General features: G+C 38.3%; 1 protein-coding gene and 1 long non-coding RNA gene across 2 annotated transcripts in view; one reads left to right on the forward strand and one right to left on the reverse strand.

Moving 5' to 3' along the window:
* The window catches only part of LOC107570931 (inositol hexakisphosphate kinase 1-like), a 24889-nt gene extending 18103 nt beyond the window's left edge, over positions 1-6786 (forward strand). Inside the window, exon 5 of the mRNA XM_016257214.1 lies at positions 5051-6786. Coding sequence (XP_016112700.1) covers positions 5051-5569 — 519 coding nt within the window. The 3' untranslated portion in view covers positions 5570-6786. The remainder of the gene's footprint in view (positions 1-5050) is intronic.
* Positions 6787-14596: 7810 nt separating this feature from the next.
* Positions 14597-15018, reverse strand: LOC107570934 (uncharacterized). Its single transcript, XR_001607111.1, has 3 exons — positions 14908-15018; positions 14753-14824; positions 14597-14682 (listed from the first exon to the last, which is right to left on the reverse strand). It is a non-coding gene; the product is annotated as an uncharacterized lncRNA (long non-coding RNA).
* Between the last annotated feature and the right edge of the window lie 95 nt (positions 15019-15113).

Genomic DNA, 15113 nt, shown 5'->3' on the forward strand with positions numbered 1-15113 from the left:
GCAAGTACCTCCAGATCCTAGCTGAACTGGTGCATTTAATATAAATTTTAACCTCATTGAGGAACTCAATGTGAGGGTTAATTAAGTGATTGATAGTTGTTTAGGTCTATGCAATTTTGCACATATTGCTGTAAACTTGGGATTTCACATTTTCATTCTCTTAAACTAATTATTTCCTCACTTTCTCTCTTTTTGCAACTTGTGTGAATGCATGTGTTCATGTGTTAGATTAGTTTATATGTCTTAGATTTATCCAATAAAGCCTTATTTATATTGAAAAGAGAAGTATCTTGTGTTTTGTGCTTTCAAGTTAATGTCTTAAACTGCCGATCTTGTTACTGTGCTAATTAATAGTGTTTTCACTGCAATGGATATTAATATCCAAAATATAGAGTTGATGTTATACGGCCCGTTTAATGAATCGCTGGCCGTCTCAGTGATCAGCCATAAAACAGTGATTCTGTCCAAATTCCCTTTAAAATCTTAAATGATTCCCTTTGAGCTAAATTGACCTGTTTCCCTTACATATGATTCAAACGCGAGTTTTGAGCAGTGTAGAGTAGTGCTTGTTTGTTGTTTCTCCGATCACAAATGCAGACATAGTTTTATGTTTACGCAGCGCAATACGTAACGCAACGCGTAAAAAGACAGTATAAGTCATTATAATCAGTAATTATGTCCCCACTGGATGCAACAAATGCCTAGTTTGTAATGGGTTTTATTGTTTTGTCTTGTCGCGCTGGGACAGGGCATCACAGTATGGTAGGGGCGTAAAATTTGCGTCATACGCTTGAGGTATTCGGCCAATCACAACGCACTGGATAGCTGGTCAATCAGAGCACACCTCGCTTTTTAGACCGATGAGCTTTGTAAAAATCGACGCGTTTCAAAAAGGCGGGGCATAGAGGAGAAACAATAATGTACAGTATGTGGAAAATACTGTTTTTTTTACCTTAAACCGCATAAACACATTTCATTACACCAAATGCACAAAATAATGTTCTTTTTAGCAACATCATATGACCCCTTTAACCTGCAAAAATAAATACAAATAAACAACAGAACTCTTACCTTACCTTACCTTACTTCCTAACTAGCAGGAACAGGAGAAAATGAGAACAAAAGAAAAAGGCACCCATCTCCCTACTACTCCAACACTCAATAGCAGGCAAATGGCTCAAAGCTGTGCACTATACAGCCAAAACACATTTCAGCTGAAGATAGGGATGGCTGACGCAAAACTGACATTTCGACGCAGTGTCGAGATCCCGAAGCATAGATGTTTCGAAACACTGCTCCGAAGTGTGAATCAAAACACTCATGTCACGTGACAACGGCTAAATTAAGCTTTGGTGCGGTTCATAAGTGTTTCAACCGACAGGCGGCAAAATAATTTTTTTTATTGTTTTCAACAAAACTTTTATCAACTTTAAGAAAACTTTTTCAACAGTTTTTTATCCCTAGGACCCATTTCTCAATACTTAGGCCACTGTTCAAAACTCTTCACACAACCCAGTTTGTACATATTGTATATTACAATATTGATTTGATATATATAAAATCTAAAGCCTTTCAATTTCATTACCAACTTTACAAGAGGGGAAACTTTTGAATAATTTCATACTGTAAATATGGACCATGTAACTTATATTACAGTGAATTCTAAAGAGTAGAGAGCTGCCATTCTTGTTTTGTAAAGACATTTTACAAAAGAAAAAAAGGTAACAGTTTAGTTTAGGGACCAATTCTCACTATTAACTAGTTGCTTATTAGCATGCCTATTATGAATATATTGGCTGTTTATTAGTACTTATAAAGCACATATTCTGCATGACCATATTCTACATCCCTAATCCTACCCAATACCTAAACTTAATAACTACCTTACTAACTATTAATAAGCAGCAAATTAGGAATTTAGTGAGGCAAATATCGTAGTTAATTGTTTGTTAATAGCGAGAATTGGACCTTAAAATAAAGTGTGACTGAAAAAAAAAACTGTATAATGCTACCTGTTGTTGGTGTTTTTTATGTCATTGTTTTATGAATGACAAAGTGTGTTTGTTGGGTTAACTTTGCTAGTGAGACATTAGTGAGTTGTGCATTTTGGATGTGAAATGAACTATACTGTGCCAATCTGAAAGAGTTTTGAAAAAGTGAACAAAGTATTGAGAAATGTCTTAGCAATTGTTGAAAAAAAATTAATGAGGTGTAACCATCAAGTAAAATTAGGATTAGATTAGGAACAAATTATCACTATTAACTAGTTGCATATTACTAGCATATCGGCTGTTTATCAGTACTTATAAAGCACATATTAATACTTGATTCTACATGACCATATTCTAGATCCCTTAATCCTACCCAATACCTAAACTTAACAACTACCTACTATTAATAAGCAGCAAATTAGGAGTTTATTAAGGCAGAAGTTATAGTTAATAGTGATAATTGGTCCCTAAACTAAAGTGACCAAAGTAATACATTTTTTTAATAAAATTAATGAAGAAAATATATTTTTAAAATATATTTTAAAAGTCTTTCCTACAAATACATGTTTTTCATAGTAACTTATGTTACACAATTTACGTTGTTAGTGAATGACCCCATTGTACTAGTTACCTTTCTGGCTGTAAATAATCTTTGCAGAAAAAAAAGAAATACTTCTTGCACATATGGACTGAAATGAATCTTTGCATGTCATAATTTACAAACCCGATTCCAAAAAAGTTGGGACACTGTACAAATTGTGAATAAAAACAGAATGCAATGATGTGGAAGTTTCACATTTCAATATTTTATTCAGAATACAACATAGATGACATATCAAATGTTTAAACTGAGAAAATGTATGGAAAATAAGTTGATTTTAAATTTCATGGCATCAACACATCTCAAAAAAGTTGGGACAAGGCCATGTTTACCACTGTGTGGCATCCCCTCTTCTTTTTATAACAGTCTGCAAACGTCTGGGGACTGAGGAGACAAGTTGCTCAAGTTTAGGAATAGGAATGTTGTCCCATTCTTGTCTAATACAGGCTTCTAGTTGTTCAACTGTCTTAGGTCTTCTTTGTCGCATCTTCCTCTTTATGATGCGCCAAATGTTTTCTATGGGTGAAAGATCTGGACTGCAGGCTGGCCATTTCAGTACCCGGATCCTTCTTCTACGCAGCCATGATGTTGTAATTGATGCAGTATGTGGTCTGGCATTGTCATGTTGGAAAATGCAAGGTCTTCCCTGAAAGAGACGACGTCTGGATGGGAGCATATGTTGTTCTAGAACTTGGATATACCTTTCAGCATTGATGGTGCCTTTCCAGATGTGTAAGCTGCTCATGCCGCATGCACTCATGCAACCCCATACCATCAGAGATGCAGGCTTCTGAACTGAGCGCTGATAACAACTTGGGTTGTCCTTGTCCTCTTTAGTCCGGATGACATGGTGTCCCAGTTTTCCAAAAAGAACTTCAAATTTTGATTCGTTTGACCACAGAACAGTTTTCCACTTTGCCACAGTCTATTTTAAATGAGCCTTGGCCCAGAGAAAACGCCTGCGCTTCTGGATCATGTTTAGATATGGCTTCTTTTTTGACCTATAGAGTTTTAGCCGGCAACGGCGGATGGTTGTGTGGATTGTGTTCACCGACAATGTTTTCTGGAAGTATTCCTGAGCCCATGTTGTGATTTCCATTACAGTAGCATTCCTGTATGTGATGCAGTGCCGTCTAAGGGCCCGAAGATCACGGGCATCCAGTATGGTTTTCCGGCCTTGACCCTTACGCACAGAGATTGTTCCAGATTCTCTGAATCTTTGGATGATATTATGCACTGTAGATGATGATAACTTCAAACTCTTTGCAATTTTTCTCTGAGAAACTCCTTTCTGATATTGCTCCACTATTTTTCACCGCAGCATTGGGGGAATTGGTGATCCTCTGCCCATCTTGACTTCTGAGAGACACTGCCACTCTGAGAGGCTCTTTTTATACCCAGTCATGTTGCCAATTGACCTAATAAGTTGCAAATTGGTCCTCCAGCTGTTCCTTATATGTACATTTAACTTTTCCGGCCTCTTATTGCTACCTGTCCCAACTTTTTTGGAATGTGTAGCTCTCATGAAATCCAAAATGAGCCAATATTTGGCATGACATTTCAAAATGTCTCACTTTCAGCATTTGATATGTTATCTATATTCTATTGTGAATAAAATATAAGTTTATGAGATTTGTAAATTATTCCATTCCTTTTTTACTCACAATTTGTACAGTCTCCCAACTTTTTTGGAATTGGGTTTGTATAATAGCAAATGCAAACACACTGTTCAGCCCTGAATATTCAGTTTAAAAGTACTAACTAATCAAAATAATACTATGATATATTCATATTTATTTGGGGTTAATCAATAGATCTGTGGGGCAGCTGTTGTTTGTGTTGGATCTCGAGTGCAGTGAAGAGGTTGATTTAGACTCCAGTATTGATGTGCTCTGCTAATAATTTCAGATCTGATTGCCTGAAATGGTTTTCTGGCATTCTCCAACATTTCCAGTCCTGAAATTATGCATTGATCGCTAGCACGGGTGCATAGACATATTTTCTCGCATATGTAAACCTGCATGTGCAAACTTATTAAGAAGTGATTAATATCAATATATTGCCCTGTATAGGTATGGCAGAAAAACTTGCATTTATGTAAGTAGGTTCTACCCTCCCACCTGTCTGCAGTTTCCACAGCCATTTCTTGAGCCTTTTTCCACATCTGAGATGTGAACAATAGGGATAAAAACAGGGGGACTTCATTTCTCTACATAGAGTAAAGACACAGGATTCTTTCTGCACTCTCTCATTAATGACATTTTGTTATTTTTATTAAAAGTTACATTGTGTGGCAAAAGTCAAAGAAAGTCTTGAAGACAGTATAATCAGACCTTGACAGAATTGAACAGGCGATTTAGTTCTCCTAATTGACCGTTGTAGTGCCAGCTCTGCTGTTCACATTAAAGGTTTTTCCCAGTCATTCAAGCTCTCTGTGTCTCCTGTGTTTGTTCTGCAGGTCTACCAGATGGACACCGGTCACTATCTATGCAGGAACAAGTACTACGGCCGTAGTCTTTCTATTGAGGGATTTCGACACGCACTTTTTCAGTTCATGCACAATGGGACGCAGCTGCGCAAAGACCTTTTTGAGCCCATCCTGCGCACACTATGCAGCCTGAAGGCTGTGCTGGAGCGCCAGGCCTCATACCGCTTCTACTCCAGCTCGCTGCTCATCATATACGAGGGCAAGGACCCCGAGTCTGTGAACGCTGGCTGGCAGAAACCCTCAGAGCTGCCATCAGAAAAGCAAAATCAGGCCACACCGCTTGGGTCTGTGGAGAGCCCGCCGGCCTCAGAGCCCCACACGCCTCCTCGGATGCTGAGTGTGGATGTGCGCATGATAGACTTTGCCCACAGCACCTTCAAAGGCTTCCGGGATGACCAAACGGTCCACGACGGACCTGACCGTGGCTACGTGTTCGGACTAGAGAGCCTCATCAACATTTTGCAGGAAATCCGCAAGGAGAACCAGTAGCCGAACCCACTGCTCCTTCAGTTGCCACCCAGCAACTTCATGCAAACTGTTGACATTTTCATAGAAAAACAAAGATGTTTGTAAAAATTGCACATCGACTCAAAACTAAAGGCGTGTTATAATTTGAACCGTGAGGGATCCGTGCACACAAGAAATGGAGGTGACCTCTAGCTATGAAGGTATGAAGGTTCTGCTGTCAGAAAAGAAATGGCTCAACAGAAGATGGTTTCAGTTTGTTTGTCACCTGTATTCATCGCCACCATGTGGCCCGCTGAAGCACTGCAGGAATGAACTCAGGCCTGTTGTCAGGGTCTCTCTTAGAGAGTGTGTGTGTGTGTGTGTGTGTGTGTGTCACATTTCACCTCAAAATAAGAAAGATGTTATATTGCATAAATAAAGCCTGTTTTAGGACCTTTAAGATTTTTGTGACATTATTTTCATGATAAATTTAGCCTGAAAGCATTTCATCCCAAATTCTTATTATAATGCAAAACATTTTATCCAGACACACATTGTTTTAAAACAGAATAGATAAAATTGAATACAACAAATTCCATCATGAATTGTACTTTGCCACTATAAATACTGTATCATTATTTGTTCACATCATACTGTACTAATGGGACTGATAGGGAAGATTAGTTATAAAAATAATGTCACCATGCAAAAAAAATCTTAATGGTTTTTAAAATATTTTCATGCAATGTTGTTTTTTCTTGTAATTTGTTTTATTTTCTTGGGTGGGGGAGTGTGAAATATAAGATGTTCTTGTACTCAGTATTTCTCCAGGAGTTAAAAAGGGAGTAAATTCAGCTCAGAGCAGTTGGTCAAAGCTTTACTGTAGGAGTCGGGAGCATTTAAAGGAGGTTTTAAACCACTCATCTCTGATGACAAGAGGATGAATCCGGCCCTGTGGCAATAGGTGAATTCACAGCTTAGCTATGTGAGCCTATTTAACTGCTCAGATAATGCTTTTTTATTTTATTATAATTATATTTTAGGCTTTTTGGTAGCTATCTTACTCTGTACATTTAAAGCAGTCATTACATGTTAAGAGTTTTGACATTTTTGTTGTCCCCCTCTGTGATTGAGCAGTCGTAGGGGTTTTGGTGGGATAGTGTATTTGTAGTCTTGAATTTAGATTACCCTTGTGTTACAAAGTCTTTCCCTGTCAGTAACGTGGTTATAATTGCAGAGAAACGCCTCACTGTAAAATAAATAAATAAAATAAAATAAAATAATTTTCTTAATCTGTCAAAATATTTAAACATACTTAAAAAAATCACCCTGAAAAGCAAAATTGTGTAAGGTATAAAGACTTGTTTACAGATATTTTCCCCCTCTTGATTTAAAAGTAAAAAAACATTTTTTTTAAAAGATACATTCTTGTACAAGTCTTGATATTTAAAAAAAATTAACTTCTCTGATTTTTTAGGCATATTTAGATATTTTTGTTGAAAAACAACATAAACCGACTGATTAAGAAACTTGTTTTAGTTAGTGCTCACTAACATCTGCACTGTACATTTTTATAAACACATTACAAGAGCATGATTTTTATTTTTGTTTCATTTTGTGTCCGAGTTATTTCAAAGAGTTGTCTTTTAATTACACCGATACACTCTCAGAAAAAAAAAGGTACAAAAGCTGTCACTGGGACAGTAACCTTTCAAAAGAACACCTTTGTTCCTTAACCATAAAAGGTGCATTTTAGTACCTTAAAGGTACAGATTTGTACTTGAAGTGCACAAATGACCTAAATGGTATATATTAGTGATCTTTTGAAAGGGTACCACCACAGTGACAGCTTTTGTTCCTTTTTTTCTGAGAGTGTATGCAGTGACATCTGCCCACCATCAGCAAATGTAGCAAGATTGGTTTCTAGGTTTGTTCTTGTGAGTCCCATCAGCAGTCTCCTCATCATGACACCTTCAGCATGTTCTCTGTCTAGATGAAGCATTTATTGCACTATGGTGTCATCCTTTTACTGAAAATGGACACTTTTCTTCATTCTCTGGGAAACGGACATCGTATCTGCCCGTAGTAGCACTTGATTCATTCGTCTTGTCCTACATTGATTGACTTTGATCACGTGTATAAATAATAAATCAACATTATAAAATAAGGCATCTATGCGAAGTTGTGCCATAGGGATGTGTCTGTATTTAGACGTGTGATTTTGGTCAATAGCCATAACTGGGATATGGAGTGCTTTAACAACTGTTTAACAAAGTCATCCGATCATTTCTGTAACCACTGAAGGGAAATGTTTGAAGGACAAATGCCACATGTATGATGAGTTCTCTCACAATATACATGAGAAATGTACTCAAGTTACGTTTAATTTCTAACATGTTGGCGTCATTGATTAAAGTGTAGCTGGTTTGTGTAACTAAACCTTTCATTTGTGTCGACACATGAGAGAGGAACGCAGATTCATAGATTTGGCATAAAAAGAAAAAATGATTACCCCTCATCCTGAAAATAATCCTTTTTTCTTTATTGTTGTTGCATGGATGGATATTTTTTTAAGATAAAATAATATGACAACTTTGAATGTGAGCTATAAATTATTTAAAAACAGTTGTCTTGTCTCTTTAATATTTTGTTGTTTTGATTTGACCAAATAAAGCAGAAAGAACAACCACAAACATTCAAACCGCAAGTTAAAAAAATTACAAAAAAGTTTAAAGGGGTTATATGATGGACTTTGGAGTGTTACAAGCTCTTGGTGCATAAAGAAGATCTGTAAAGTTGCAAAGACTAAAGTCTCAAATCCAAAGAGATATCTGGTAACACTTTTTATGAAGCCCGTATTTATAATACATTATAAGGGTATTCTTAAGGCATTATAATGAATGCGTGATGCATTATAAAAAAACGTATGTTATATCAACTCATGAATAATCATAACAACAATTATAATGCATCATAATACTTATGTATTTGTGGTTATAAATTTAAGAGTCGGTTTGAGGATCAGAGACGGGCACAGAAGGCTAGTGTCGCCGGCTTGCACTCCTCCCCCGCCCGCGGGTAGGGATAGGAAGAATCACGGGTGATAAAAGACCTAAGGGATGTGATCCAGACAGGGCATCAGCGCTTTTGTCCGGATCAGAGTGAAACCTCAGTATCCACTCATTTCCTTTGGGGGTCTTACATCTGCCCTTATCTTCCCCTTCCTAATTCCCCTGTAACCACCATCTCCACCTGACCGAGGTTAGGTGGGAATTTCCTGCATTACAGTCTCCTATGCTGGACCTATTATGTTTGGTTGGTTCTATGCTTCATAGTGGCCACCTTACTGATGGTACGGACCAGAGGCTTCTTCGGACAGGGCTCCGACGCGGGAACCATGGTGTGCGAGTACGATCCATTTAAAAATATATATATATATGTGTGTATTTAATGCGCTGGTGCTTGTGTGTATAACCCTTCTGCTAACTTTCTTTGCAGTGTTTCTGTGTGTTTCTGTCCCTTTCTAGGGTAGGTCCTCGGTGAGCACCCCCTCTGCTGGATTCAGAAACCGGGTGCTCGACTTGCAGTGTTTATCTCCCTCGTCGATATACAGTGGGTACGGAAAGTATTCAGACCCCCTTAAATTTTTCACTCTTTGTTATATTGCAGCCATTTGCTAAAATCATTTAAGTAATTTTTTTTCCTCATTAATGTACACACAGCACCCCATATTGACAGAAAAACACAGAATTGTTGACATTTTTGCAGATTTATTAAAAAAGAAAAACTGAAATATCACATGGTCCTAAGTATTCAGACCCTTTGCTCAGTATTTAGTAGAAGCACCCTTTTGATCGAATACAGCCATGAGTCTTTTTGGGAAAGAGGCAACAAGTTTTTCACACCTGGATTTGAGGATCCTCTGCCATTCCTCCTTGCAGAGCCTCTCCAGTTCTGTCAGGTTGGATAGTAAACGTTGGTGGACAGCCATTTTTAGGTCTCTCCAGAGATGCTCAATTGGGTTTAAGTCAGGGCTCTGGCTGGGCCATTCAAGAACAGTCACAGAGTTGTTGTGAAGCCACTCCTTCGTTATTTTAGCTGTGTGCTTAGGGTCATTGTCTTGTTGGAAGATAAACCTTCGGCCCAGTCTGAGGTCCTGAGCACTCTGGAGAAAGTTTTCGTCCAGGATAACCCTGTACTTGGCCGCATTCATCTTTCCCTCGATTGCAACCAGTCGTCCTGTCCCTGCAGCTGAAAAACACCCCCACAGCATGATGCTGCCACCACCATGCTTCACTGTTGGGACTGTATTGGACAGGTGATGAGCAGTGCCTGGTTTTCTCCACACATACCGCTTAGAATTAAGGCCAAAAAGTTCTATCTGGGTCTCATCAGACCAGAGAATCTTATTCAGGTGTTTTTTAGCAAACTCCATGCAGGCTTTCATGTGTCTTGCACTGAGGAGAGGCTTCCGTCGGGCCACTCTGCCATAAAGCCCCGACTGGTGGAGGGCTGCAGTGATGGTTGACTTTCTACAACTTTCTCCCATCTCCCAACTGCATCTCTGGAGCTCAGCCACAGTGATCTTTGGGTTCTTCTTTACCTCTCTCACCAAGGCTCTTCGCCCCCGATAGCTCAGTTTGGCCGGACGGCCAGCTCTAGGAAGGGTTCTGATCATCCCAAACGTCTTCCATTTAAGGAATGGAGGCCACTGTGCTCTTGGGAACCTTAAGTGCAGCAGAAATTTTTTGTAACCTTGGCCAGATCTGTGCCTTGCCACAATTCTGTCTCTGAGTTGAGAGCTGGGTTTGTGCTCCCTCAGCTAAGGTAAATTATTGCTAGCTGTTCCACCTTTGGAACATGTTGTAGGTCGAGCTCCCTCTCGATTGAGAGCTGGATGTTTGCTCCCTCAGCTACAGATTTACTGCTAGCCACTCCAGCATTATAACCCTTAAGATCGAGTTGATGTCACGACGAGGCGTTCCCCATAGCGACCCCTAGAGGACGCAGTGTCTCGTTCCCTACTCAGGGAACCATGGTTACATAACTAACCTGAGATGTTGTTTCAGGGTTGGCATCATCTGAGGTCCTCTGAGGGGTTGACATCATCTCTTCTCAGGTGTTCTGGATCCAGACTGAAGCTTGTGTAAATTCTAGTTACCACGGGATGTCAATCCCAGCAAAATCAGAGAAACAAATAGAGACATAATTAGTGTAGCTTCTGTTCCAACCAAGTAAAATTGATTTGTTTAACCCAAACTAAAGAATAATTATGTGCATTTGATCAGATATAACTGCAGTACACGATTATGAGATGCATTATTTGAATGCTTGGCCAAAGAGATGTGTCTTTAATCTAGATTTAAACAGAGAGAGAGTGTCTGAACCACAAACGTTATCAGGAAGGCTCCAGAGTTTGGGAGCCAAATATGAAAAAGCTCTACCTCCTTTAGTGGACTTGTATCATGGTAGATGGATTGTAGCATGGTAGAAGACTAGTTAGGTACGCAGGAGCTAACCCATTAAGGGCCTTATAGGTAAGTAATAATATTTTGTAATATTAATAATAATAAAGGTGGATGCTGCACACTGGTGGTGGTTTAGGAGATTCCTCCTTCTATGTAAAGCGCTTTGAATGACCAGAAAAGCGCTATATAAATGTAAGGAATTATTATTATTTTGTAACTGATACGGAACTTAATAGGTAGCCAGTGCAGACATTGTAAAATTGGGGTAATATGATCATATTTTCTTGACCTGGTAAGAACCATAAAATAACAGGAAATATGAACTGAAATGCTGTCATTCAAAAGCCATAACGTTTTTAAGGGTAAATTCAAGACTTTTCTCTTAAATCAGGATGCATTACTTGAGAAGCAAAGTACATTAAATATACAATAAAATGTACAATAGTCTTGTTTTCTGTGTCTTTGGTCATTGGTAAGTTTATGATTGAAACCACAAAAAAAATCTGCTAATGGGGTAAGAAAAATCAACTTAATTCAAAGAAAAGTGTTTATACCTCAATTTTGTTCAAGTTTTCAAGACTTCATTATACAGTAGAAGTGCTGCCTGACATTTTCTTCCAAAATGAGAATTTTCATCAGGCTCCTACATTTGTGTTCAGTTATTTCACTTTAATGCTGATGAAAAGGATTTATTCATTGCCATTCAAATGAAATTACTGAACATAAACATGGGAGCCTGATAAAAATGCTTATTTTAGAAGAAAAATGTCAGATGGCACTTAGGCTTACACTGGCACAAAAAATCCGATCTTTCGCTCACATCTGAGCACACGAATTTGTTGCACACGAGTAAACACAAAAACCCGCACAAGATCCGATTTTTTTGCATCCGATCTGAGCCACTTCCAAATGTGGATTTTAATCGGATACCTGGACATCCGACCTACGTCTAAACACACATATCCGATTCTCCACAGAACTCCCAATGCGAGGGCGACACATTTGCTCATAAAGATTTTTAATGCCTGTGTTACGAGATTTTTGGTTTCTGAGATATTCGGTTTCCGTGGGCGGAGCAAACATGAATATTCATGAGATATTACGCGTCCTCATGCGCGTCTGATCGTGAAACTGAGAATCTCAGTTCCGCTCCATCTCAGAATGTTTAGTGGATTATTTCATAAAGGTATCAGACCTGTGTCTAAACTATGAGCTTATGTCTAAACTAAATTTGTTTAGGCTACCTTCTTATTGTAGTTTTATTAGTATGTTCGTTTTGTGCAGTCATTCATGACAATGAAAATGTCAGTCATTCACTTCGTGTATGGATACGCAACCCTTATCTATCGTGCATCCTATATTGATTTCAGTTCGTTGCGGTAGCTTTCTATCTTGCGATGCTAAAACTAGGACTTTATTGGTTGTTATCCGTTATTGAATACAGCACTGCCTGTGGCATCTGAAATAAACATGTAGAAATGTATCTATGGAAAAATACGTTTGTTTGTAAACTATCCTGATGTGATTGTTTTTACGTCTTGTTAACTTGCAATCAAACCGCAACTTTTTGTTAATAAACTAACTGAGACTAATAAGCCTATTAGCCTTTTAAGACATCACACAAGATTGAAATAAATGTCTGTACTTTTATCATGTGTTTCACTGTTGTGCTGGATGAAAAGCATTTGAATAAAGCAAATTACCATGTAAAGGTGTTGCAGTAGTTTGTCTACAATAAGTATTGAAATAGAAAGTAAAAATATAGATTTTTTTGGTACATCTGCTGTAAAGTAGAAAAAGAAATCACAGCCTTTTATGAAATAGATTCAACAACCAGTTTGGTGGTGACAAAATTCTATAGAAAAGAAGAAAAAAAACTCAAGATATTATACATAGTCATGACATGCATCCATAAATCCAAATTTAAAGAATTTACCCGATTCATTTAGGAGGCGCTGGCCAATGTCCTCACGCATGACCGCAATGTTTTCAGGATCACATGGGAAGTTCAGGTTTCCTCCTGTTAAAATGGCTTCTGCAAACTTTAAAAAAAAGAGAGAGAAATGAAAACACAATGAAAATAAGGCAAAAAACTGCTTAATTTATTACAGCTACATACTTTGTACACAAACACTCCACATGAATTGCTGCCTGGCTGTAAATTGTGTGGTAAAGTCACACATTTCCATGTAGTGCCCTGAAATCCCTTGTGGTCCATGAAATCCCTTTGAGAGAAAGAGAAAAAGAAAAAAGAAAAAAAACCTTTATCAGGTTCATCACATGTAGTTTATTACTCCCACCTCACAGCCTTACAGCAGTGAACCAATTTATTGCTGCCTTCACCAAGGGAGTTCATATAAATAATCCTTCCTTGTTGAGGATATATCAACTACAAAGAGATTTACAAGTTTACAAGTTTACAAGGTACAAGAAAAAAAATGGATAGAAGTCAGGGAATGAAGCAAACCAGGAGTGTCCAGTGGTGAGTCTCATTTACAGACCCCAGCAGCAAATCATATTTTTGTAGATCTGTCTATATGGGCATACAAGTGATTACAAGATCAATACACCAAGAAACATAATATACTTATGGTTCTCATTTTATCAGGATTGGTATACAGTTTTACCCTTTTCATTAAACAGGCCTTGCCATTCCACATTTTTGTCATTTGGAAGGAATCAATGACAAATGCATGCCCTGCATAACTTTTTGCAAGACAAGCAAGGTATGCATTGATAACCTGCAACAGAAAAAATAAATATCCACAATTTTACCCCAATGTGATAATGTCAGTATTATGATGCTCAAATGGAAGCAACCAACCTCACTTTCAAGCTCCTCTCCAGGCCTGAGGCGCTCGAGATCCATAGAAAAGAGTTTGAATGGACCTATTTTGCTCCAGATTCGTCCTCCAATTTTACCTGCCCAGATGTCATGTAACACTAAACAAACACAAAGAGGCAATGTTAAACTTTTTATTCAAATTAGTTTTAAAAAATGTAAAGGAGGCTACATACAAGTAAGCTGGGAGGCAGAAGGCAGGGAGGAAGCAGGCTTTGAGGCAGCAGGCAGGGAGGAAGCAGGCTTTGAGGCAGCAGGCAGGGAGGAAGCACCACTAGCTTGCTCAAAGTTCTAAGGAGAAGAAAACGAGAAAATAAACATTAGGGACCTGTTAATCAATTACCAAAAGTGTTATAACTGAAAAAAATATTATTTCTAACCTCTGAATTGTGCCATTAAGCCTCTCTACCAATCCATTCGTTTGCAGGTGGTATGGTGCACATAAGCTCCTGCTGATGCCCAGTGTTTGGTACACCTCTAGATTGATCTGTATATACAAGACACAAGTTTTATTTTTAGTTGGGCAGGAATTTCATTAAAAGAAAAAAGAAAAAGCTCTTTCAACAGAATCACAAGGATTAAAATATATAAAAAAAAGACTAAATACTAACCTGGTTTACAAATTCAGTGCCTTGATCTGTTAGTAGCCTTTTAGGGGCACCGAATTTATAGAAAAGTTTAATTATGCACTCTGTTACCTCCTCTGCCCTATTAGACTTCAGTGGGAAAGCCTCACACCACTTGGTAAAATAGTCTACCATAACGCAAATGTACTGGTAACCATCTTTTGTTGGTGTGAGCTTTCCCACCAAGTCCATACCCACAATCTCCCATGGCTCTGCCACCTGAAAAACATTCACATGTTCAAGTCCATTGCAACAAACTGCAAATTTCTATCACACAAACAAAACTTACCTCAATTGGGGTATATTGGGTTTGGTTCTTTAGAGAACGTTGTTTTTGCTGGCAAGCTGCACAATGCGTTATCTGAAAAAATTATTTTCTAACTTTACTTAATTGGTAGGCTACTATACAAGTAGAAGTGTACGAACACATGAAATTGCACTCACCCATTTTTTAATGTCCACAGACATTCCTGGCCAATAAAACCTTCTGCTCACTGCATCCAAGGTTTTATGAATGCCACAGTGAGCCCCTGAGCCCCTATTGTGCAACTCCATAAAAATGTATTTGGCCTTCTCTTTTGTGCAGACTACTTTGGCCAGTGCACCTCCCTCCCTCCCTCCTACATAATGCAAAACTTCATCTAAAAAAA

This window comes from Sinocyclocheilus grahami, unplaced genomic scaffold, assembly GCF_001515645.1.
Source record: "Sinocyclocheilus grahami isolate Dianchi unplaced genomic scaffold, SAMN03320097.WGS_v1.1 scaffold1523.1, whole genome shotgun sequence".
NCBI classification, from domain to species: domain Eukaryota; kingdom Metazoa; phylum Chordata; class Actinopteri; order Cypriniformes; family Cyprinidae; genus Sinocyclocheilus; species Sinocyclocheilus grahami.